The 26,701-nt window shown below is 43.6% G+C and overlaps 1 protein-coding gene across 3 annotated transcripts in view; it reads left to right on the top strand.

Moving 5' to 3' along the window:
* FRMD4B (FERM domain containing 4B) overlaps window positions 1-26,701 on the top strand; it is a 234,507-nt gene that overhangs the window by 87,989 nt on the left and 119,817 nt on the right. For all 3 annotated transcript variants that reach the window (XM_066596677.1, XM_066596678.1, XM_066596676.1), the window contains exons 2-3: window positions 15,460-15,525; window positions 22,104-22,198. In XM_066596677.1, coding sequence (XP_066452774.1) covers window positions 15,460-15,525; window positions 22,104-22,198 — 161 coding nt within the window. The remainder of the gene's footprint in view (window positions 1-15,459; window positions 15,526-22,103; window positions 22,199-26,701) is intronic.

The raw sequence follows: 26,701 nt of genomic DNA, 5'->3' as shown, positions 1-26,701 counted from the left end.
AGTCAGCCTCCAACCACAGGTCAATAAGCGGCACATTTAATTACAGCGTTCTGTTTCTGCACTACTGGTAATACACCATGCTGAGGGGTAGGCCTAGAGGACGTGGACGCGGGCGAGGACGCGGAGGCCCAAGTCAGGGTGTGGGCACAGGCCGAGCTCCTGATCCAGGTGTATCGCAGCCAACTGCTGCGGGATTAGGAGAGAGGCACGTTTCTGGCGTCCCCACATTCATCTCACAATTAATGGGTCCACGCGGTAGACCTTTATTAGAAAATGAGCAGTGTGAGCAGGTCCTGTCGTGGATGGCAGAAAGTGCATCCAGCAATCTATCGAACACCCAGAGTTCTGCGCCGTCCACTGCTGCAACTCTGAATCCTCTGGCTGCTGCTCCTCCTTCCTCCCAGCCTCCTCACTCCATTACAATGACACATTCTGAGCAGCAGGCAGACTCCCAGGAACTGTTCCCGGGCCCCTGCCCAGAATGGGCAGCAAGGGTTCCGAATCCTCTCCCACTGGAGGAGTTTGTCGTGACCGATGCCCAACCTTTGGAAAGTTCCCGGGGTCCGGGGGATGAGGCTGGGGACTTCCGGCAACTGTCTCAAGACCTTTCAGTGGGTGAGGAGGACGATGACGATGAGACACAGTTGTCTATCAGTGAGGTAGTAGTAAGGGCAGTAAGTCCGAGGGAGGAGCGCACAGAGGATTCGGAGGAAGAGCAGCAGGACGATGAGGTGACTGACCCCACCTGGTTTGCTACGCCTACTGAGGACAGGTCTTCAGAGGGGGAGGCAAGTACAGCAGCAGGGCAGGTTGGAAGAGGCAGTGCGGTGGCCAGGGGTAGAGGCAGGGCCAGACCGAATAATCCACCAACTGTTTCCCAGAGCGCCCCCTCGCGCCACCCTGCAGAGGCCGAGGTGCTCAAACGTCTGGCAGTTTTTCACTGAGAGTGCAGACGACCGACGAACAGTGGTGTGCAACCTGTGTCGCGCCAAGATCAGCCGGGGAGCCACCACCACCAGCCTCACCACCACCAGCATGCGCAGACATATGATGGCCAAGCACCCCACAAGGTGGGACGAAGGCCGTTCACCGCCTCCGGTTTGCACCGCTGCCTCTCCCCCTGTGCCCCAACCTGCCACTGAGATCCAACCCCCCTCTCAGGACACAGGCACTACCGTCTCCTGGCCTGCACCCACACCCTCACCTCCGCTGTCCTCGGCCCCATCCACCAATGTCTGTCAGCGCACCGTCCAGCGGTCGCTAGCGCAAGTGTTGGAGCGCAAGCGCAACTACGCCACCACGCACCCGCACGCTCAAGCGTTAAACGTGCACATAGCCAAATTTATCAGCCTGGAGATGCTGCCGTATAGGGTTGTGGAAACGGAGGCTTTCAAAGGTATGATGGCGGCGGCGGCCCCGCGCTACTCAGTTCCCAGTCGCCACTACTTTTCCCGATGTGCCGTCCCAGCCCTGCACGACCACGTCTCCCGCAACATTGTACGCGCCCTCACCAACGCGGTTACTGCCAAGGTCCACTTAACAACAGACACGTGGACAAGCACAGGCGGGCAGGGCCACTATATCTCCCTGACGGCACATTGGGTGAATTTAGTGGAGGCTGGGACAGAGTCAGAGCCTGGGACCGCTCACGTCCTACCCACCCCCAGAATTGCGGGCCCCAGCTCGGTGGTGGTATCTGCGGCTGTGTATGCTTCCTCCACTCAACCACCCTCCTCCTCCTCCGCAACCTCTGTCTCACAATCAAGATGTGTCAGCAGCAGCACGTCGGCAGCAGTCTGTGTCGCGCGGCGTGGCAGCACAGCGGTGGGCAAGCGTCAGCAGGCCGTGCTGAAACTACGAACTGCTGCAGGGTCTGACAGAGCAGACTGACCGCTGGCTTGCGCCGCTGAGCCTCCAACCGGGCATGGTCGTGTGTGACAACGGCCGTAACCTGGTGGCGGCTCTGCAGCTCGGCAGCCTCACGCACGTGCCATGCCTGGTCCACGTCTTTAATTTGGTGGTTCAGCGCTTTCTGAAAAGCTACCCACGCTTGTCAGACCTGCTCGGAAAGGTACGCCGGCTCTGCGCACATTTCCGGAAATCCCACACGGACACTGCCACCCTGCGCACCCTGCAACATCGGTTTCATCTGCCACTGCACCGACTGCTGTGCGACGTGCCCACACGGTGGAACTCTACGCTCCACATGTTGGCCAGGCTCTATGAGCAGCGTAGAGCTATAGTGGAATACCAACTCCAACATGGGCGGCGTAGTGGGAGTCAGCCTCCTCAATTCTTTACAGAAGAGTGGGCCTGGTTGGCAGACATCTGCCAGGTCCTTGGAAACTTTGAGGAGTCTACCCAGATGGTGAGCGGCGATGCTGCAATCATTAGCGTCACCATTCCTCTGCTATGCCTCTTGAGAAGTTCCCTGCAAAGCATAAAGGCAGACGCTTTGCGCTCGGAAACAGAGGCGGGAGAAGACAGTATGTCGCTGGATAGTGAGAGCACCCTCCTGTCTATATCTCAGCGCGTTGAGGAGGAGGAGCATGAGCAGGATGAGGAGGAGGGGGAAGAGACAGCTTGGCCCACTGCTGAGGGTACCCATGCTGCTTGCCTGTCATCCTTTCAGCGTGTATGGCCTGAGGAGGAGGAGGATCCTGAAAGTGATCTTCCTAGTGAGGACAGCCATGTGTTGCGTACAGGTACCCTGGCACACATGGCTGACTTCATGTTAGGATGCCTTTCTCGTGACCCTCGCGTTACTCGCATTCTGGCCACTACGGATTACTGGGTGTACACACTGCTCGACCCACGGTATAAGGAGAACCTTTCCACTCTCATACCCGAAGAGGAAAGGGGTTCGAGAGTGATGCTATACCACAGGACCCTGGCAGACAAACTGATGGTAAAATTCCCATCCGACAGCGCTAGTGGCCAAAGGCGCAGTTCCGAGGGCCAGGTAGCAGGGGAGGCGCAGAGATCAGGCAGCATGTACAGCACAGACAGGGGAACACTCTCTAAGGCCTTTGACAGCTTTCTGGCTCCCCAGCAAGACTGTGTCACCGCTCCCCAGTCAAGGCTGAGTCGGCGGGAGCACTGTAAAAGGATGGTGAGGGAGTACGTAGCCGATCGCACGACTGTCCTCCGTGACGCCTCTGCCCCCTACAACTACTGGGTGTCGAAGCTGGACACGTGGCCTGAACTCGCGCTGTATGCCCTGGAGGTGCTTGCTTGTCCTGCGGCTAGCGTCTTGTCAGAGAGGGTGTTTAGTGCGGCTTGGGGAATCATCACAGATAAGCGTACCCGCCTGTCAACCGACAGTGCCGACAGGCTTACACTCATCAAGATGAACAAAGTCTGGATTTCCCCAGACTTCTCTTCTCCACCAGCGGACAGCAGCGATACCTAAGCAATACCTAGGCTGCACCCGCGGATGGAAGCATTGTTCTCTATCACCATCAAAAACGTGGACCTTTTAGCTTCATCAATCTGTGTATAATATTCATCCTCCTCCTCCTGCTCCTCCTCCTGAAACCTGACGTAATCACGCCGAACGGGCAATTTTTCTTGGGGCCACAAGGCTCAGTCATATAATTTTTGTAAACAATTTTTATACGTTTCAATGCTCATTAAAGCGTTGAAACTTTCACCTGAACCAATTTTTATTTTAACTGGGCTGCCTCCAGGCCTAGTTACAAATTAAGCCACATTAACCAAAGCGATTAATGGGTTTCACCTGCCCTCTTGGTTGGGCATGGGCAATTTTTCTGACGTACATTAGTACTGTTGGTACACCAATTTTTTGGGGCCCTCGCCTACAGTGTAATCCAATTAATTTTTTGCCCACCTGCATTAAAGCTGATGTTACATCAGCTGTGTTGGGCAATGCAATGGGATATATTTATGTACCGCTGGTGGGTTCCAGGGAGCCACCCATGCTGTGGGTCCACAGGGAGTTGTAACTGCATGTGTCTACTTCTAAAGAACCCCAGTCTGACTGGGGCATGCAGTGTGGGCCGAAGCCCACCTGCATTTAATCGGACGTTACCTCAGCTGTGATGGGCACTGCAATGGGATACATTTATGTACAGCCGGTGGGTTCCAGGGAGCCACCCATGCTGTGGGTGCACACGGAATTCCCATTGCGGAGTTGTACCTGCCTGTGACTATTTATAAAAAACCGCGGTCTGACTGGGGCATGCAGACACCTTGACAGAATGAATAGTGTGTGGCACATAGGTTCCCCATTGCTATGCCCACGTGTGCAGCTCCTGATGGAGGTGGCACAGGATTGGATTTCTCATTGCTTTTGTACAGCATTGTGGGCTATCGCCCCGCCCTTTTTAAAAAGGGTCGCTGCCTAGCCGTGCCAACCCTCTGCAGTGTGTGCCTGCGGTTCCTCCTCATGGCAGACGCACTTATAAATAGACATGAGGGTGGTGTGGCATGAGTGCAGCTGAAGGCTGCGCAGGGACACTTTGGTGTGCGCTGTGGACACTGGGTCGTGCGGGGGGGTTGGGCAGCATGTAACCCAGGAGAAGTGGCAGCGGAGTGTCATGCAGGCAGTGATTGTGCTTTGTTGGAGGTAGTGTGGTGCTTAGCTACGGTATGCATTGCTAATGAGGGCTTTTCAGAAGTAAAAGTTGTTGGGAGGGGGGGCCACTCTTGCCGCTATTGTGGCTTAATAGTGGGACCTGGGAACTTGAGATGCAGCCCAACATGTAGCCCCTCGCCTGCCCTATCCGTTGCTGTGTCGTTCCCATCACTTTCTTGAATTGCCCAGATTTTCACAAATGAAAACCTTAGCGAGCATCGGCGATATACAAAAATGCTCGGGTCGCCCATTGACTTCAATGGGGTTCGTTACTCGAAACGAACCCTCGAGCATCGCGATAATTTCGTCCCGAGTAACGAGCACCCGAGCATTTTGGTGCTCGCTCATCTCTAGTTAAGAGTCCACCCCTGTAAAGAGTGGCAGCAGAATGAACTCCCATATGCAGTCCTTGCGGCAAAGCGTCTCTCTTAACTCAACAATTGAATTCAACAAAATACTGGCGCTCTTCAGCCACCACAGCGGGGATCTCACTGCATACATATTTATGCAGCATGCATTGAAGTCAGAGGGAATAAAATAAAGATATGACTATTTGCTTGTACTGCTGGGAGTGTGGAAGAGCTCCCTATTTTGGAAGACTCTTGGACTATTCAGTAACATGGGCAGTATGGTAGCTTAGTGGTCAGTACTGTTACATCTGCAGCATTTGGGTCCGGAGTTCAAGGGCAACAACAGGATGTTCTTGTGGGTTTACTCCTATAGTCCAAAAACATATCAAAGATTCATTTACACTTAGCTGATTTTGGTGCGACTCCGCATTAAAATCTGCACTATTTGGTATGTTTTTATTCCGCGGATTTTCTGTATCGCTAGCATAATGAGCCATGTGCCTGTATGAGCATCACATGACCAGGATAATCGTTTATCCTCTAGAAGTAAAGGATAAACGTTACTATTGAGTGACAACAAAGTATATTACAAGATTGCATACCTTGTTGTTCTAAACGTAATGACCTACGCTGGCTGATGATGGAGCGCCCCTTTAAGAACTATATGAATGGAGACAACCATGGAGCGTCTTTTCATACATCATCTAATGAGGATTCAGAAAGACTGAAAAGCCAGAATTCGGTTGACTAAGATTTAAAAAGCTTTTGTTTCCAAACCTGTAATCAGCCGAAAAAACACGGATGTCATTTCCTTGAGATTGCCTGGTAACGGAAGGAGACGGAGCTGCTCCACAATCCCACTTCCACTGTGTAGTATTTATAGGAACGTGTTTGTTACCATCGGGTTTTCTGCAATGATCTGCGATCTACCAGTGTTTTCTTTGCCTTGTGGGGTCTAATTGTAAGGTAAGTGTCTTTTTATACTCCATGCTAGGATGCTGGTGCCGGCCTATCATCACTAGCTTGCCTTAAAATAGAAAGGAAATAAGTGTAGAAGGAAGGTTTCATTCTGATTTGTACTTTTATACTATGTAGCACTTTGTATAGATGCAGGTTGATACTTTTATGTTACTATTTTGGGGAGTTGTTGTGCTTTTTTTGCTTAGGATCCATATACAATATTTCCTTGCCTGCAGCATATTTATAAACATTATATATATTATGCTTTATTATTGCTTTGTAGTGTTTGTAGCTTTATATTTGATGTTGTCTACGGATTGTATTTGCTAAATTATACACACGAGAAGCTGTAGTGCATTGTTAAAGGGGTTGTACCAAAATTAGCTTTTATTACCGATCCATAGGATAGGTGACAAAAGTCTGATTGGTGGGGATCGCCACCAGCGATCCCAAGAATTGGGGTTCTGTGTCCCCCTCTCCTCTTCACTGTGGGCTCACTGCAGTGCTGTGGAAATTGGATGGAGCAGCAGTCATACATGTATGATGCTGCTCTATGCATTTCAATGTGGCTGATGGAAATAGCTGAGTGCAAGCGCTTGGCTATCTCTTGCATCCCATTGAAGATGAATGGAGTGGTACAGCCCCTACACTCCATTCAGGTCTCAACCTCGGATGCAGCAAGCCCGAAAGAGACGGGGACACAGGACCCCCATTCTCAGGATTGGTGGGGGGGCTCAGCAGTGATATGAATAGTGATAGGGATGATTTTGGTACACCCCTTTTAAATGATCCGCATCGGTGATATCTGGCATATGGGGACATAAACTTTTTAAAGCTGGACTTACTATAGGATTAGGGAAGTAATTTAAAGCTTGTGGGCCCCAATACAAAATGTGAAACAAAACCCCCACCTACCATCTGCCATTTATAATACTGGGGTCTTCTTCTGTGGCAGAAGGGCCTTTTAGCATCCTCAGACATCGGCGCCCCCTATAGCTACACCTGTTGAACAGATCCCTTTTGAATACATTTTATATAAACCCCCTCGGGTGCTGAAATGAAGCGTGCCTCTGGCAGCAGCGTTCATTAGTATTGATTCATTATTGAATTGGCTGCATTCTTGAGAATATTGATTCTGATGCAGAACAGCTGCCCACTTTTAAAGTGCTCCTTTTTTGGAGAAAGAGTCATGACTTTTGAAGAGGTATTGTCAGACTCACATACTGATGACCTAACCTCATGATAGCTCATCAATATCCACCCAGTGGCAATCTGTCAACCAGGAACCCTGCCGATACGCTTTCTGAAGAGGCCTCTTCTCTGGCCAGTGACACATTGTTTATTCATCATGTGGCCTATGTGCAGCTCAGTCCTATTCCAGTGAATGGATTGGGCTGCTATACTAAGCACAGCTGCTACAAAAGGGACAGGGCTGTGCATTGCCTGAGTGCCACATCCTTTTGAAACGGCTGACCCCCACCAGTCCAAGACCTCGAAAATACCTTTAACCCAAATCTCTCTTCTCCCTGGTAAAAAGTGCCACAGCACCCACAGCGGAAGTCAGGTGACTGGTGCAGCCGCAAGAGTCACGCAGGATTTTACCACTGTGGAGCCGGCCTTAGAGTGGTGTTCTTGAGCTAGTAGCATTATTTTCTTCCAAGAAGGGGGGCCCCCTTGAAATGTTTTGCCCAGGGACCCTTATAGGTCTTGAACCAGTCCTGTCTTCCATAAATGGTTTATGTTCACATCCTGTATTACATTATACCGATATAAGCAGCACCTTTTAATATGTCTCCTGGCTGACTTATGTCTCCTGCTTATCATTGGGCAAGTGACAGACTTGGCACCACTTTGCCCTTCTGGGAACACATTTAGTAGGTCTAGTGGAGACCCTTTGATCAGGACCCTCAGAGGTAATTACAGTCTGCCAAAATCCATCTCATTGACTGAGAAACAAAGGCAGCCTGATGAGTCAGGGGAGCGAGGAGGGAGAACGCCACTACTTCACTGCAAGATCACACTCAGCTTTTCTTCTTCTTGCTTTCCATCTTGCAGACATTATGAGCATATTCTTATTCTAAACCATCTCTTAATTGCATTTGTTGTACTTCAAGTGAATGTTAACAGCCTCAAGAAGGTGGAAAATGAACATGCAGCTTCGCAAAGGTTCCTCTGCACCCCCACTTATAACTTACGGTTTGTGCATACGGCTCTTATGCAGACCTACTGTATGTGATGTGCCTGTACGGTCTTATTCACAAGAGTGTTTTTACGTGGCTATTGAATTACAATGCATTTATTCACATAGGCGATTTTCGGGCGCGTGAAAAAAATCCCACTGTCAATACGTGAAACTGGCGACTGCATCCAGATAGCTATTGATCTGTCTTTTGACGAAAAATGCTGTAACTCCCATAGACTCCTATGGGAGCTAAAAAAAGGGAGGGGTTGGCGTTTACCTGCGTCTGGCGCTCGGAAAAGAAGACAGCTGGCTGTATTTAAGCATTATAGTAAATAATGGCCTATTTAGTTCCCCTCCTCGCTCCTGGATTCCTTTTCACTGAACGATGCGTCGCTCAGTCTTCTGCATGCAGAAACTGAATGACAAATGAGAGGGTCCTTAGTTGTTTCTTTCTGACTGAAACTTCCAGCCTCTTTTTCCTCAGGTGGTCATGTGATCTCAGTTCAGACCACCTCAGATCTGCTTGGGGTTATGTGTTCAGTTTCTAGTCAGTTTCTCGGTCTGTGTGATGCTGGTTCATGGATCTACCACTGTGTTGAGTGGACGCAGGCATTCCTATCACAGCTACTGATGATGACCACACAGATATAATAGAGGAGATCTCAGCTCATCCTCCTGACTGTATACTTATGGTCTGTAGCTTATTTAGTAGAGTATAGAAGGTAATCATAATTAAACTGTCCACCCAGCAGGCAGAAATGGTACAGCCTCAGGTAATGCCGTGCTGATGCATCATGTGATTGATTTAGGATCAGGGGGCTGCACTGCAGGGAAGTGACTGGAATACACTGTGTTTTCGCCTTAGTGACCCTGTAATGTAGGGGCTCTGAATATATTTAGACATGCTGTTTTATGTAAGCCACACCCATTAGAAAAGACCACTCCCATTTTGTCACCACCCACTGCTTGACACCCTATCATGGGCTCTCCAAGGTTGACATCCCTGGTACTGGCTTTATGCGTACTTGACAAGCATATCCTTGCAGTGTCTGCATCAATTTTTGTCCATCCAGGATAATTTGCATAGGAGCTTTTGCACTGGGCACCACCATCTGCTTTTCGATGGAGAACACCTAACATACTCCGAGTATGCTCCATGGGGTGTGCTCCAGCAATAATGAACAGCTAGAGAGAGTGCTCAAGAGATATTGGCAGTGTTGAGGAACCAGAGCAAGTGTTCTGCACTCTGAGCATGCTCAGAATTTAAAAATGAATATGCCTATCCCCTTAACGACTGGCGATACGACTTTTGAAGACCTGCAGCTGCAGGACGTGTATGAGGAGAGATTGAGCGGCGATCTCCCTCCATACATCGAGGCTGACGGCTGTTTCTTGCAGCCGACACTTTGCAACAACAGCTCTGATAAGCCGCACGGCTCATCGGAGCTGTTAACTCTTTAAATACCACTGTCAATTCTGACAGTGGCCTTTAAATTCCCCGAGCATTGTAGGGAGCCGTGCGGGTGTCATGGCAGCTGGGGGCCTTCTGAAAGCCCCCAGGGCTGTCATAGCAGACTGCCTATCAAGCCAAGCCTGTAGAGTAGCTTAATAGACTGCCTGCCTAATTGCAGTGTGATGTAATGCTATGGCATTACATCATACTGCAGGAGCGATCAAAGCATCGCAAGTTCTTGTCCCCTCTGGGGAATTAAAAAAAAGGAAAAATAAGATCAATAAAGTTTTACTGATTATTAAAAGAAATGTAATAAAAGTTAAAAAATAAAAACCTCTTGCCGTATTTCTAATAAATATATCTAAATAATAAAATAAATATACACCTTTGGTATCGCTGCGTTCACAAAAGTCCAATCTATCAAAGTAATGCATTATTTACCCTGATAAAAGTTGTCAGAAAAATAAAATAAAGAATGCCAGAAATGCGCTTTTTTTGGTCACCCTGTCTCCAAGAAAAAATACAATAAAAAGTTGTATGTATTCCCAAATGGTGCCAACGTAAACTACAGGGCGTCCCGCAAAAAAAGAGCCCTTACACAACTATGCTGGTGAAACATTTAAAAAGTTATTGCACGCAGATGGCGGCAGAAAATAATAAAAAAAAATATATATCTTTGTAAAAAATACAAGTAGTACAGCAAAAAAAAACTATGAGTTTGGTGCCGTAGTAATCGTACTGACCCATAGAATAAAGGTAGCTTGACATTTTCTTTGCAGTTTGTGTGCTGTAGAAACAAGATACAATGAAAGCTGGTGGGATCTCATTTTTTATTTCTATTTCTTTCCACTTAGGCCTCATGTCCACAGGGAAAATCAGGCCCGCCGCGGATTCTCCATGCAGAATCCGTAGTGGGTCCCTCCTTTCCCGCGGACATGAGGCTAAAAATAAGATTAAACTCACCTGTCTGGACGCTGCGGATCTTCCCTCCGTCGCGGCTGGATCTCCTTTCTTCGGCCCGGCGGATGTGCACATCCGCCGGGCCAAAGAAAGATGATCCGGCCGCGACGGAGGGAAGATCCACAGCGTCCGGACAGGTTAGTTGAATTCAGGTACAGGTGCTCCGCGGATCCGGACGGCTTCCATAGGCTTCAATAGAAGCCTGTGGGAGCCGTCCCCGCGGGAGACCCGCACGAAAATGGAACATGTCGCATTTTTTTCCCGCACATGCAATCCACGCCTGAAGGGAAATTGACATGAGCAGATATTTAACTACCTGCGGGTGTCTAATGCATCCCTATGGGGCGCGGCTCCGCGTGCAGGAAAACGCTGCGGACTTTAAATAACAATTATCCCGTGGACATGAGGCCCAAGTTTTTCAGTACATTTAATGGCACCATTAAAAAATACAACTCGTCCCACAAAAAACAAGCCCTCATACAGCGACGTCGATGGATAAAGAAAGGGATTATGATTTTTTTTAAGGGGGGAGGAAAAAACAAAAATGGAATAATGAAAATATACACACACACACAGGGTGGGCTGCTGAAAAGTAGGCCGGTATCCCACTCTCAATGCGGCTTTCATTTCTTATACCACTGAGCTAAAATGAAAGCTGCTCTGTGATTGGTTGCTATTTCTAATACTGCTGAGGTAAAATGAAAGCTGCTGTGTGATTGGTTGCTATTTCTTATACTTCTGAGGTAAAATGAAAGCTGCGCTGTGATTGGTTGCTATTTCTTATACTGCTGAGGTAACATGAAAGCTGCGCTGTGATTGGTTGCTATGTTTAATACTTCTGAGGTAAAATGACAGCTGCGCTGTGATTGGTTGCAATTTCTAATACTGCTGAGGTAAAATTAATGCTGCGCTGTGATTGGTTGCTATTTCTTATACTGCTGAGGTAACATGAAAGCTGCTCTGTGATTGGTTGCTATTTCTAATACTTCTGAGGTAAAATGAAAGCTGCGCTGTGATTGGTGGCTATTTCTAATACTTCTGAGGTAAAATGAAAGCTGCGCTGTGATTGGTTGCTATTTCTTATACTTCTGAGGTAAAATGAAAGCTGCTCTGTGATTGGTTGCTATTTCTAATACTTCTGAGGTAAAATGAAAGCTGCGCTGTGATTGGTTGCTATTTCTTATACTGCTGAGGTAACATGAAAGCTGCTCTGTGATTGGTTGCTATTTTTAATACTTCTGAGGTAAAATGACAGCTGCGCTGTGATTGGTTGCTATTTCTAATACTTCTGAGGTAAAATGAAAGCTGCGCTGTGATTGGTTGCTATGGGAACACAGACAGATTTTCTTATCAGCAGCTTCCGTAAGAGTGTGGTGCCGGCCTACACATCTTGTATGTTGTGTACATAGACAGCGGAGAGAAACATTATATGGAAGCACGGCGTGTATCTCTCTGTCCTTCCTATTGGCAACAATGCTGCACTGCTTGGACTTGTAGTCCCACAGGGCACTTTTCTCACTACTGCACTATATAAAGGGCTTTATCTATATGATAAGCACTGCAAAGGAAAATTTATAAAACTGGCTAATATTAAAAATGCCTATGTTAGACCTCCTTCAAACGAGCGATGCGCCTTTTACATTGGCCGCATCGCGGCCGAAAATCAGTTGAATGAGGAAAAGCCACTATCAAGTTCCAAGTTTAATTAGCTTTTTCTCGTTCATTCACGCGGTCGGGTGCGACGTATTAGCGAAAAAATACGCCGCAGCCCCGAAGTCCCTCAGACCGCATTTATCCTCGGAATGACTTCTAATGCCTGAAAAGAGGCCCCTGTAAGCTGTTCCCTGCGTTGGACACGGCTAAACTGCCTTCTCCTTTTCTTGCAGCTCCCATAGGAGTCTATGGGAGCTGACAGCATATATTGGTCAAAAGATAGGGCAAGACCTATCTTTTCTGGCAGCGCATAGATTCAGTCGCCCATCTCAGTCGCGCATGTCCTATTCTTTCCGGCGCAATGTCTTTGCACAGCAAAAATTGGTCATCTGACCGAATACATTGGAAACCAATGTTTCACATGTTTGCGATTTTTGGACAACACATAAACACGGCGAAATAGCCATGTAAAAGCACTAATGTGAATAAGCCCTTACCCACAGCAAGCAATCACAGCTTTCCTTTCTTATACTGGCTTTGAAAAATAAAAACCACTCTGTGATTGGTCGCTATGGGTAACAAAGGCAGTTTTCCTTTTAGGGTACGTTCATACGGGGTAGAAGTGCTATCGGATTTCCACAGCTGAAACGTCTGCGGCAAATTTCACAGCCTTTCCACATCCAAAACAGTCAAAATCTGTACCTCTGGTGCGGACTTTGACAATCAGCACCTGAAGTGCAGAAGTGCAGCCGCACTAATTTTGGGAATTACAACATTCCCCTCACCTCCCAATTCTTCGTAAGGTAATCAGCTGTTTGGCCAGGAATCCTGAGCGGTGGATCTCTGCTGATCAACTATTGACAACCTGATGAGCTATCAACTAAAGACATTCATCCCCTATACACAGGATAAAGGATACATGTCTGATCACCGGGGGTCCGACTGCTGAGACTCCCAATACTGGCTCCTCTGAATGCCCCATGTGAGTGGATTGGTGGTGCACATACCCGACTGCCACTCTATTGACTTCTATCGGAAAGGTGGAGATCAATGCACTCGGCTCTCACCCTCCATCCCATCCATAGAAGTGGATGGAGCAGTTATTGAGGTGCACACGGCCACTCTATTTACATGGGGCATTCAAGTGCACCTGTCACATGATCACTGATTGTCTCAGCGGTTGGACCCCAGTGATCAGACATTTACCCCATATCTAGTAGATAGGAGAGCAATGTCTTTAGTAAAACCTTGTAAAGGCCCATTTACACGCAACGATTATCACTCAAAACTCGTTCAAACTAAAAAATTTGTGCGATAATCGTTACGTGTAAATGCGAAGCCATCATGCACTATTGGTTCACTTGTCGTTTATCGCTCAGTTTCAGCCTGCATAAAATTAGTCATTAGTTTGTTCACTTTTCGTTTAGTTTAAATGAAATTTGTTCAGTCCTTTAAAAGACCAAAGGACTTGAGGGGAGGAGTGATTGTTTGTCCTTCTAAGCACAATGACTACTTGTTTACTCATGTGGCAGAAGACAATGGCTTATCTTCACACTAATTAAAAACCTGCCAGCCATAGATTCCTCGCATAAACACTCGCCCACCTGAGCAAACAACATATACAGAGTTTACTTTGTATACTGAGAAATGGGGAGGATTTCAAATGATTATTACCTTTAAGTGTAAATGCTCAGCATTTTATACAAAAAAGTTGTTAATTCGTTCAAACAAGAACTGTTGTGTGTAAATGGGGCTTTACTCACATATCAGGGAAAGGAAATGGGGTGAACAAGCATCAACCCCTCCTGACATAGGTAGTTAAGGGTGATGGTGTTAAAGGGGTTGTCCAGGGTTAGAAAAACATAGCTGCTTTCTTGCAAACCCAGCTCTACCTTTGTCCATAGGGTTGTGTGTGGTATTGTAGCTCAGCTTCACTGAAGTGAACAGAAGCTGAGCTGCAATACCAGACACAACCCACGGACAAGAGTGGCGCTGTTTTTGGAAAAAAGTGGCTTCAGACTACTTCTTTAACCATCACCCACAATGGTGCTATTTTAATCTATGCTATGTACCCCGTACCCTGTTCCCATGTTCCCCAAGATCCTTTGCTATGGTGATGTTGTCAGTGTGTGTGATGCTAGAAGAGTAAACAATGTTAGTGGAATACAACAACTGCGCTGGGGAGAGAATCTGTTTCTCTGATAACAATAAATAATTCAGGATGCGTTGTCGTTATGGCAGCCGGGCCGCTATTACCATTCATCAGGTGGGGGTTATTACATCAGCTCGTCGAGTTTGTAGTGGTGAGATCAGGCATTAGATTCCTTTGTACTTTGCAGTATTTGGAGATTTTGCACATCAATAACTTGTGCTATAAGCCATATCCTAATAATGTTATTGTAGGAATCACTTCCTTTACAAATACGATCCTTAGGGCGCAGCCCTTCAAATATCAGTGGTGTTTACCCCTTATCACAGCAACCACTCACAAAACATTGGTTGCTGAGGTGTCTGTAGGGCAATTTCATTTAAAGTGAAGCTTCGTCTTCTGTGCCAGCCTTAGGTTACACAGCACTTTGTGCAGAGTCTTCCCCCTGTCATAGGATATATATTACAAATAGGCAGTCTGCTTGTATTCTGCTTGTGCAGAAAGCAGCAAGATAATCACATACCCAAACCAGAACAGCCTTGTGAGTAAATCTTGCACTATAACTGAGCTCATATCATAAATACAGCACCAGCACCAAGCTCATAACATAACTACAGCACCAGAATCAAGCTCATGACATTAATACAGTACCAGAGCTAAGCTCATAACATATGTACAGCAACAGAACCAAGCTCATAACATATGTACAGCGACAGAACCAAGCTCATAACATATGTACAGCACCAAACTCATGACATTAATACAGCACCAGAACAAAGCCCATAACATAAATACAAACATAGAAAAAAGATCACCCGGCCAGGCAGATCTAAAGGAGGCGATTTCCCCCAGCCTACATCTGCCTGTTGCCCCCCTATCCACTACATTCTGGTGACCAGCACATAGCTAGGGCTGGCCATGTTCATCCTTAAATAATATTGACTATGTAGTCATGAAATATATAGCAGTAATCCGCCATCTCTGTAATATATTTTTTTTGAACTTTTCACTTGTTTTCAGATCATCTTGGTATAGATAAGCTTCTGATGCTATTGGAAACTGTCAACAAGATGCTGGTGATGGATCTATTTAGTACTTTGAGTGCTTCCTTCTATGATTAGACACAAGTGATTCATTAAACCTTTGTCGTTGTAGATGGCAGAAGGCCGACACTGCAAGGTGCACCTATTAGACGACCGCAAGTTGGAGCTACTGGTGCAGGTATGAATTATGATCATATTGGTTATCATAATTTCTTCCTACTACACAGACTGTCTTAATTAGAAGTAGACTGGCTATAATGTAGAGTATTATCTACTTGCAGAAAACTCTATGCCATACTCCTAATTTACATAATGGGTAGCCCTCCCCATCTGGCGAAATACTGACTACCCTCATAGAAGGGGAGAAATGAGATTACCATCTGCTCTGCAAAGCTGCTTGACCCGAGACTGACTAGAAAGTGGTGCCAAGCAGGTGCCTGCAAGACACAATCAGCCCTGTCTCGTGTGTGCTGGTTGGGGTTTAGTGGACGTTAACAAGTGAAAAAAAAATAGTCAACTTGTATATCTTCTATAGAATCTATCTATCTATCTATCTCATATCTATTTATTCTCTTATCTATCTATCTAGCTATCTCATATCTATTTATTCTCTTATCTATCTATCTATCTCATATCTATCTATCTAATATCTATCTATCTATCTTCTATCTATCTATATCTATCTCATATCTATCTATATCTATCTCATATCTATCTATCTCATATCTATCTATCTAATATCTATCTATCTATATCTATCTATATCTATCTATATCTATCTCATATCTATCTATCTATCTATATCTATCTCATATCTATCTATCTCATATCTATCTATCTATATCTATCTATCATCTCATATCTATCTATCTATCTAATATCTATCTATATCTATCTATCTATCTATCTATCTATCTATCTATCTATCGCATATCTATCTATCTATCTATCTATCTCATATCTATTTATATCTATCTATCTCATATCTATTTATATCTATCTATCTCATATCTATCTATATCTATCTATCTCATATCTATATCTATCTATCTATCTCATATCTATCTATCTATCTATCTATCTATCTATCTATCTCATATCTATCTATCTATCTATCTATCTATCTATCTATCTATCTATCTATCTCCCCAATTCCAAAGAAGTTAGTATGCTGTGTAAAATGTAATGGAAAAAAGACTGCAATGATCTGGAAATCTCATCTAACCATATGTTATTCTCTGTAGAACATATCAGAAGGTGACAGGGGGATGGTTTTCTCTTTTATTTTAAAAAATTGAGCCATTTACATGGCAGCAGCACATCTCATATATCTATCTCATATCTATCTATCTATCTATCTATCTCATATCTATTTATCTATCTATCTATCTCATATCTATCTATCTCATATCTATCTATCTAATATCTATCTATCTATATCTATCTATCTCATATCTATCTATCTCATATCTATCTATATCTATCTATCTCATATCTAGCTATATCTATCATCTCATATCTATCTATCTATCTATCTATCTATCTATCTATCTATCTATCTATCTATCTATCATCTCATATCTATATATCTAATATCTATCTATCTATCATCTCATATCTATCTATCTATCTATCATCTAATATCTATCTATCTATCTATCTTTCTCATATCAATCTATCTATCTATCTATCTCATATCTATCTATCTCATATCTATCTATCTATCTCATATCTATCTATATCTATCTATCTCATATCTATCTATATCTATCTCATATCTATTTATATCTATCTATCTCATATCTATTTATATCTATCTATCTCATATCTATCTATATCTATCTATCTCATATCTATATCTATCTATCTATCTCATATCTATCTATCTATCTATCTATCTATCTATCTATCTCATATCTATCTATCTATCTATCTATCTATCTATCTATCTATCTATCTATCTATCTATCTATCTCCCCAATTCCAAAGAAGTTAGTATGCTGTGTAAAATGTAATGGAAAAAAGACTGCAATGATCTGGAAATCTCATCTAACCATATGTTATTCTCTGTAGAACATATCAGAAGGTGACAGGGGGATGGTTTTCTCTTTTATTTTAAAAAATTGAGCCATTTACATGGCAGCAGCACATCTCATATATCTATCTCATATCTATCTATCTATCTATCTATCTATCTCATATCTATTTATCTATCTATCTATCTCATATCTATCTATCTCATATCTATCTATCTCATATCTATCTATCTAATATCTATCTATCTATATCTATCTATCTCATATCTATCTATCTCATATCTATCTATATCTATCTATCTCATATCTAGCTATATCTATCATCTCATATCTATCTATCTATCTATCTATCTATCATCTCATATCTATATATCTAATATCTATCTATCTATCATCTCATATCTATCTATCTATCTATCATCTAATATCTATCTATCTATCTATCTATCTCATATCAATCTATCTATCTATCTATCTCATATCTATCTATCTCATATCTATCTATCTATCTCATATCTATCTATATCTATCTATCTCATATCTATCTATATCTATCTCATATCTATTTATATCTATCTATCTCATATCTATTTATATCTATCTATCTCATATCTATCTATATCTATCTATCTCATATCTATATCTATCTATCTATCTCATATCTATCTATCTATCTATCTATCTATCTATCTATCTCATATCTATCTATCTATCTATCTATCTATCTATCTATCTATCTATCTATCTATCTATCTATCTATCTATCTATCTATCTATCTCCCCAATTCCAAAGAAGTTAGTATGCTGTGTAAAATGTAATGGAAAAAAGACTGCAATGATTTGTAAATCTCCTCTAACCATATGTTATTCTCTGTAGAACATATCAGAAGGTGACGGGGATGGTTTTCTCTTTCATTTTAAAAAATGGAGCCATTTAGAAATTGATGGCAGCAGCACATCTCATAGAAGTTGGGGCAGGGCCGTGTCCGCCATTGTGTAACATCCCCTCTTCTATATACAACAGTCTGTAAACATCTGGGAAGTGGGGAGACCAGTTGCTGGAGTTCTGGGAGATAAATGTTGTTCCATTCTTGTCTGATGTCGGATTCTACCTTCTCAACAGTCCTGCATCTGTTTTTACCAATTTCTCATTTCATAATGGCCAAATGTTTTCTATTGGTGAAAGGTCTGGGCTGCAGGCGGATGGTTCAGCACCCGGACTCTTCTTCTGTAAAGCCATGCTGCTGTGATGGATGCAGTATGTGGTTCAGCATTGTCCTGCTGAAATATGCAAAGCCTTCCCTAAAAGAGAAGTTGTCTGGATTGGAGCATATGTTCTAAATCCTCTATATACACTCAGCATTGATATGTGTAAGACGTGTAAGCTGTCCATGCTACAGGCACTAATGTGACCCCATACTATCAGAGATACAGGCTTGTGAACTGTGTGCTGACAACTAGCTGGATGGTCCCTCTGCTCTGGAGTCTGCAGGATATGGCATCCATGGTTTACAAGAAGAATTTCAAACTTTAATTCATCTGACCACAGAACAGTTTTCTATTTTTCCCCAGTCCATTTTAAATACGCTTTGCCCCAGAGAAGATGCTGGCATTCCTGGATTGTGTTGATATATTCTTCTTTGCATGATGCAGCTTTAACTTGAATTTGTGGATTGTACAGTAATCACAGACAATGATTTCTGGAATATCCCTGAGCCCATGCAGTGATTTGCATTACAGAATAATGCCTGTTTTTAATGCAGTGAGGCCCGAGGGCCCGTGCATCTCAAGCATTCAACATTGACTGCCGGTCTTATCTCTGGCGCTAATAAATTTCTCCAGATTCTGTGACTATTCCACCATCTACAGTATATATCATCGCCAAAAGATTCAAAGCCTTCACAATTTTTCATTAACGAACAGTTTTCTGAAATTGTTCCACAATTTTTAGGTGCAGTTTTTCACAGATTGGTGAACCCCTGACCATCTTTGCTTCTGAGAGACCCTGCCTCTCTAACATGCTCTTTTTATACACAGTCATGTGACTCAGAAAAATTGACCCTCCAGCTGATTGTCATCAGTACCACTTACTGTTCCAGCCTTTTTTTAACCCAGACCCAACTTTTCTGAGATGTGTTGCTGTCATCTATTTGTAAATGAGTTAATTTTTTTAAATGAAATGAAAAAATGTCTCCCCTCCACCCCCTGATGTGTTCTATATTCTATTGTGTATAAATATGGTTGTATGAGATTTCCATGTATTGCATTTCTTTTATTTACATTTATTTACAGTTTACAAAGCAACTTTTTGGAATTAGGGGTTATATCTCATTATCTGTCTGCCTATATGTCTTTCTATCTTTTATTATTTGAAGAGCGTTTGTCCAAAATGAGTCAAGTCACAAGGAACTGTTTTAGACCAGATCTCCGTTGCAGTCTGCGGACATGACTGCTTTTGCTCTGACACATTAAATTGATATACAACAGAAAATAACTCACTTTGCTTAAATATTGCTTTCTAGACATGTTAACCGAAGTGAAGGGATTCGTACAGCATCATTAGATGCAAAATCTTAAACCCCTTAGGGCTTATTTACATGAGCGTATATCGGCCGGCATTTTCACGGCCGTCTGATATACTCTTCCATCTGAGCAGTTCCCACCTTCCCTCCATCTCACTAGCTCTCTGCCTCTCTCCTCCACTCTGGCGTTTGCAATGGGAGGGGGCGGGCGGAGGCGGAGCTAAGCTCCGCTCTGCTCTGTCCCGCTCCCACTCCTATTGCTGGCTGCGGACAAGAGGCGGGGAGGGTGCGGGAGCTTAGCTCCGCCCCCATCCCACCCACTCCAATTGCAAACAGCCGGAGGGGAAGAGAGAGGCAGAGAGACGGTGAGGGGGAGGGAAGGGGGGGACTGTTCAGATGGAAGCGTATATTGGCCGGCCGTGAAAACGCCAGCCAATATACGCTCATGTAAATAAGACCTTAAGGACAAGGCCCCTTTTTTAGTTTTTTTCTCCCCACTTTCAAAAAATCATAACTCTTATTTTTCATTGTCAGTTGTCTGAGGGCTTGTTTTTTGCAGGACAAGTTGTATTTTTCAATGGTGCTACTTAATGTACCATTTAATGTACTGAGTGGAGCGAAGTAGAAAAAAGCCCCACAATTTCAACATCTTCGAGGGGGTCATGTTTGTATTGCGTACCCACTGCCGCAAAAATGACATGGGTCAGTGTGATTACAACAATAACAGATTTATATCGTTTTCTTTTTGCTGTACTACCCTTAAAAAATAAAAAATCTTTGGAAAAAAATAAAATTTTCTGCCACCATCTTCTGACCACGATAATTTTTTTAAATTTTTCAGACAAGATAGTTGTGCGAGGGCTCATTTTTGGTGGGACATCCTGTAGTTTTTATTAGTAACATTTTGGAGTACATACAACGTTTTCATCACTTTTTATTACATTTTTTCTTGGAAATGGAGAGACCAAAAAAGTGTATTTTTTTCCTCTAGAAGTTGACCATGCAGGATAAGTAATGCATTACTTTGATAGTTCGGTCTTTGACGAACGCAGCAATACCCAATATGTTTTTGGTTGGTTTGCTTGGATTTTTTAATTAGAAATATGGGATTTTTTTTCACTTTTTTTTTATAATAATAAAACAAATTTTTACACATTTTTACATTTTTTTTAGCCCCCATGGGGCGATTAGAGTATAATATAATACCATAAAATTATATTTTATTGAGATCTGACAGGCGGTCTATCAAGCCACACCACAGCCACACCAAAGACAGCCGACACCCGCGTTTGTATGAAGCTGGAGATCCCTGTTCCCGCTCCATACAAATCCCAATCGTCTATGATGTAGCTGTAAATCCTGGAACATTAAGGGGTTAACAATGAACTTGACTCATTTTGTAAAAATGCTCCTCATTTCTAAGGGTGCATTCAGACGACCGTATATCGGCCGGGTATTCACGCTGGCCGATATACGGCATCTCTCTCTGCAGGAGGAGGAGGCTGGAAGAGCCAGGAGCAGTGCTCTAAGCTCCCGCCCCCTCTCCACCCCCTCTCCGCCCCTCTGCACTATTTGCAATGAGAGGAGGTGGAACGGGGGCAGGGCTAAGTTCCGGGAATTAGCTCCTTCCCCATTCTGCCTCCTTTCATTGCAAATAGTGCAGGGGGGTGGAGAGGAGGCAGAGAGGGGGCAGGAGCTCAGAGCACTGCTCCCGGCTCTTCCAGCCTCCTCCCCCTGCAGAGAGACGCCGTATATCGACTGTGCGTGAAAACCCAGCCGATATACGGTCGTCTGAATGCATCCTTAGTATGTGTAAAATAATAGCAAACACACCTTTCTGAGTCCTTGGTCACACAATATGAAATCCATGCCAGAAAAGCTGATTTCAGTAAAAATTCACGTCTGGAATCCTCACTATTACTGGAGATTTCTAACATTCTCATTTTTACATGGTGCGGATCTGGACAGAAAATCGCCCCATTCAATAGGACATACGTTTTCCAACATAGATTCTGTGCAAAGCCCACATCAGGACTGAGCATGTCAAGAGGTTTTTTTTACCACTTAGCAGACTTGTATTGAAGTCAATGGGATAGTAAAAAGACACAGATTCTTATGCGGATTTTGGCACAGAATCTGCATTTGAAAAAACAGTCAGTGTTAACAGAGCCTAATACTCTTTTGTTCTGTTGTCGCAGCCTAAACTGTTGGCTCGTGAGTTGCTGGACCTGGTGGCTTCACACTTCAGTCTTAAGGAGAAGGAGTATTTTGGGATCTCATTTGTGGATGACACGTAAGTAGCCTAAATAGTGTCAAACAGTTTTCTACAACTCTGTCCAGTCATATAGTGATACATTTTTCACTTTCCTTACACACTATGGCCACTTTATTAGAGACCCCAGCCCATTCACGATTGGAGCTTCCCTTTATGGAAATTAGAGCCATGACCCCGCAGTGCAGCATAAAGTTATGTAACAAGTTTTCCATGGATCAGTTTAAGCGTGAATCCACATTAAATGGGAAAAGCCAGCTATCTGAGCAACTTCCATTAAGGCCTGGTTTTCGGTGCTGCACTAGCCGGGCCAGGATTTTACTGCCAACCGTATGGGGTTTTCTTGTGCAGCAGTGTAGAGTATATAGAGAATGGTGCAATCGATTAAAAACATTCAGCAAAAGAGGATCGTGTATTCGACAACAACTTGTCCCTGAAAGGGGTCAGAAGAGGATGTCAAGAATTGTTCTGATGAACAGGGGCTGCACAGTCAATGGAGCTGAATACAACACTGGTGCTCCAACTAACGTGTCCCAACACACAACTCATGATTCCTTTGCATGGATGGGCTATAACAGCACACGAGCAGTTCCAGAGCCATTGTGTCTGAGAGAAATGTAAAGTTGAGACCTCAGTGGGCAAAAGAGCGCAAATTGGATCACTGAGCAGTGGAAAAACATCCCCTGGTCAGATGAATCTAGATTTCTGTTGCACCATGCTGATGGGAGGTCGGAATTTGGCACAAGCAGCATGAATAGATGACCCCTTCCTGGATGTGGAGTAATGGTGTGGGGAAAGTTTTCTTAGCTCATGCTGGGACGTCTGATGACAGTGGATGGACGCCATCAAATTTATGCCATTCTTAAACTTAAAGGATGCGCAACGTGCTACTGGAAATGTGTCTCTAATAAAGTGGCCATTCAGTGTAATTCCTCAATTAATCTGTTAGTCAAGAAAACATCCAATTGCATCTTATTAAGAAGTATCTCAATTAACTTCTAAGGAAATTATTCATTACCATTTCAGCCTGTAGAACGTCTTACCGCGCTCCCAGACGTGCTACGTATCAGCCAATGATGATTGGAAATGAGGCGGTTCATTTATTAATTATTAACAAGCCTGACATTATGTTCTCTATGAATAGAACGGGATGAATCAATTAGCAGCAGTTCATATGTAAAATAACCTTCTTTTAATTACATATGTGAATAATTTACTAGGAATTAACGAGGGCCGGGTGTCTGACTTGTACCAGGCTCTTTATATATTAAACCCGCTATTTCCTGCCATTGATGGTGCTGGCCTTGGCAGCAGAAAAAGCTTCGCCGTAGACTGATTTACGCCATGAAGTGTAATCTGTCATGTACACTGCGCTGGGGTATTGTTTGGGGAGAGATTTGTAATCCTGATAAACTCCATTCTAAGTGATATTATGGGCTTGCGGGGCCATTTGTGCGCACAACTCATATTTTTCTCTGACATTTAGTCGGAGAGAAATAGCTGGTACGTGACATTCGTGGAGACGGCTTTAGGGCGATGGTGTCTGCTACTATAGGGATGGGCCACGGAAAAGTAGCACGGCCACGGAAAAGCTATCTAAAAAAATATGTCTGTCGACCATAGCAACCAATCACAACACAGCATTCCTTTCTTATACTGCTGAGGTAACATCAAATCTGCACTGTGATTGGTTGCTATGGGCAATGAAGATATATTTTCCTTTAGACAGCTGTCCTAAGAGTATGGTGCCGGCCTACTTTTCCGTGGTCTAGCCTGTTTCTCAACACTTTATTATATTTACCCTTGACAACATCCAACATATGCATATATCGGATGTGCATGGGCTTTGTGTGACATGGGAGGCTCGCCCGCTCTACAGGTGGAGTGTGTAAGCTGTCTTTGACAAGTGACACCGGGCCCCAAGAGCTGAGTTGGGCCAATTATCCATTTAGATGACCCTAATTATACTGACAGCGGAATTTAATTGTCCTGATACAGGGAGGGGGCTCCCTCTGTCTCCTGAACAGCCCCATTGAGAAGATTGCAAGGTGCCACTTGGTTACCATGGTAGCAATGGGCTTTGTGAAGGTCCCCAAGGCTACCATGGATTTTTCACTATTAAGGTCTACCTGTGGCACAACTTAATAGGATGCCTGCAAAAGTACAATATACTGCAGTACTGAAGTATTGCAGTATATTGTGTAAGCAGTCACACGTTTAAGGCCCCTATGCAAACAAATAAGTTAAATAGAGTTTTTTGAATTATTACAAAAAATAGTAAAAGTTACAGACCCCTTTTAGTTATTTTTAACATAAAAATCAAAGCAAACTAATCAAACTACTAACTAACACTTGTCCGTGGGTATGTATGTTTGTGTGTGGGTGCTTTTCATGCTCTGCCCCCTGGAGACATCGTGGCTCTGCCTCCTGCGACGTCATTGCAGGTCCTACAACATATATAAAACACAAAGCCTGACTGACAAAATAACAACACAGTTAGGGATCTTGAAAGGGGAGGACAAAAATAACAAAATGAGAATATAACTAAGCCGTTATTATCTCAGACACAACTCAGCGGTCCTGACAGAAAACACTGACCTACCACCACCACAGAGATCCAGTGGCCTAAAGAACCTGCAGTGATGTCACTGCTGTGGGAGGAGCCACTCTGTACTTTGGTAGAAATTACAGTATACTGGATAAGCCGACAGCAGCTGCCAAGTCCTGTGATGACGTCACCATCATGTGTTCACCTGTGTGGGTGTAGTTAGGGATCGCATGAGCAGGGGCTGATCACTGTATCTAGGGGTCTGCTAACCTGGTAAGGTCTGGAAATCAGCATGGATGTACCACAGCTTTGTGTGAATCAGGATGCATGTAGCAGAGCTGTGTGTGTAATGTGTTGGAATCAGGATGGATGTAGTAGAGCTGTATGTGTAATGTGCTGTATGTGTAATGTGTGGGGTGAGGGTGGATTTAGTAGAGCTGTGTGTGTTATGTGTTGGGTCAGGATAGATGCAGTAGGGTTGTGTGTGTATTGTGTGGGGGTCAGGATGGATGTAGTAGAGCTGTGTGTCATGTGTAGGAATCAGGATGGATGTAGTAAAGCTGTGTGTGCAATGTATGTGAATCAGGATGGATGTAGTAGAGCTGTGTGTGTAATGTGCTGTGTGTGTAATGTGTGGGGTCAAGATGGATGTAGTAGAGCTGTGTGTGTAATGTGCTGCGTGTATAATGTGTTAGAATCAGAATGGATATAGTGGAGCAGTGTGTGTAATGTGCCATGTGTGTACTGTGTGTACTGTGTGAGAATCAGGATGGCTGTAGTAGAGCTGTGTGTGTAATGTGTGGGGTCAGGATGGATGTAGTAGAGCTGTGTGTGTGATGTGTGGGTATCATAATGAATGTACCATGTAGCACAGCTGTGTGGCGCATTGCGCCACCAGAAACACTGGTACTATAATTTCCTAATAATTACTAGTATATATATATATATTTGATATTGGTGTGTTCACTAGAATTGTGCTGTTTTTGGTCACCACTTCTCCGAAATAAAATTTTTATAAAAAGTGGCTGAAAAATTGCATGTCCCCCAAAATGATACCAATAGAAACAGCAGGTTGTCCTGTAAAAAAACAAGATTTTTCACAGGTCCATCAACGCAAAAAAATAAAAACCGTTATGGGGGTCATAAGGTTCTGACAAAGTCTTGTTTTACTTTTAAAAAGACTGTATTTTTGAAAAGTAGTGCCACAAAAAAATATGTAAACTTTGTATCGTTGTAATAGTGCTGACCCACAGAATAAAGTAATCAAGTCATTTTACTGCACCATGTGCATTGTTAAAGAAAGACGCCAAAATGCAGCAATTGCTTTTTTTATCCATTTCACCCTACTTGGATTTTTTAATGTTTTTTAGTACATTATGTGGTACCACTGAAAGATACAGCTTGTCATACAAATAACAAGCTCGTATTAAGGCTATGCTGATGGAGAAACAAAAACAAGTTAAGATTTTTTTTTTTTTTTTTTTAAAGACTGGGAGGAATAAAAAAAATTTAAAAAAAACAAAAAAGAAGATGGCTGTGTCCCTTAATGGATTAAAGGGGTATTTGTGTTTATTTCTTTAACCCCTTAAGGACATGGCCTATTTTGGGCTTAAGGACGCAACCATTTTTGGCGGACTTTCATCTCCATTTTTCAAAGCCATAACTTTTTTACTTTTCCGTCGACGCGGCCGTATAAGGGATTGTTTTTTGCGTGGCGAACTGTAGTTTTTATTGGCGCCATTTTTGGGTACATAGACTATATTGTAAACTTTTATTATTCTTTTTTATGATAACAGGGAAAGAAAACTCATCAATTCTACCATAGATTTTTTTATTTTTTTTACAGCGTTAATCATGCAGCATAAATGACACAATACATTTTTTTCTGTGCCGGTACGGTTACAACGATACCAAAATTCTTATATTTTTTTTAGGTTTTTCCACTTTCTGCAATAAAAACCCTTTTTTTGGAAATC

Source organism: Eleutherodactylus coqui, chromosome 3, assembly GCF_035609145.1.
Source record: "Eleutherodactylus coqui strain aEleCoq1 chromosome 3, aEleCoq1.hap1, whole genome shotgun sequence".
NCBI lineage: Eukaryota > Metazoa > Chordata > Amphibia > Anura > Eleutherodactylidae > Eleutherodactylus > Eleutherodactylus coqui.
Note: the sequence above shows the minus strand (reverse complement) of the source record. Positions and strands in the feature narration are given on the sequence as shown.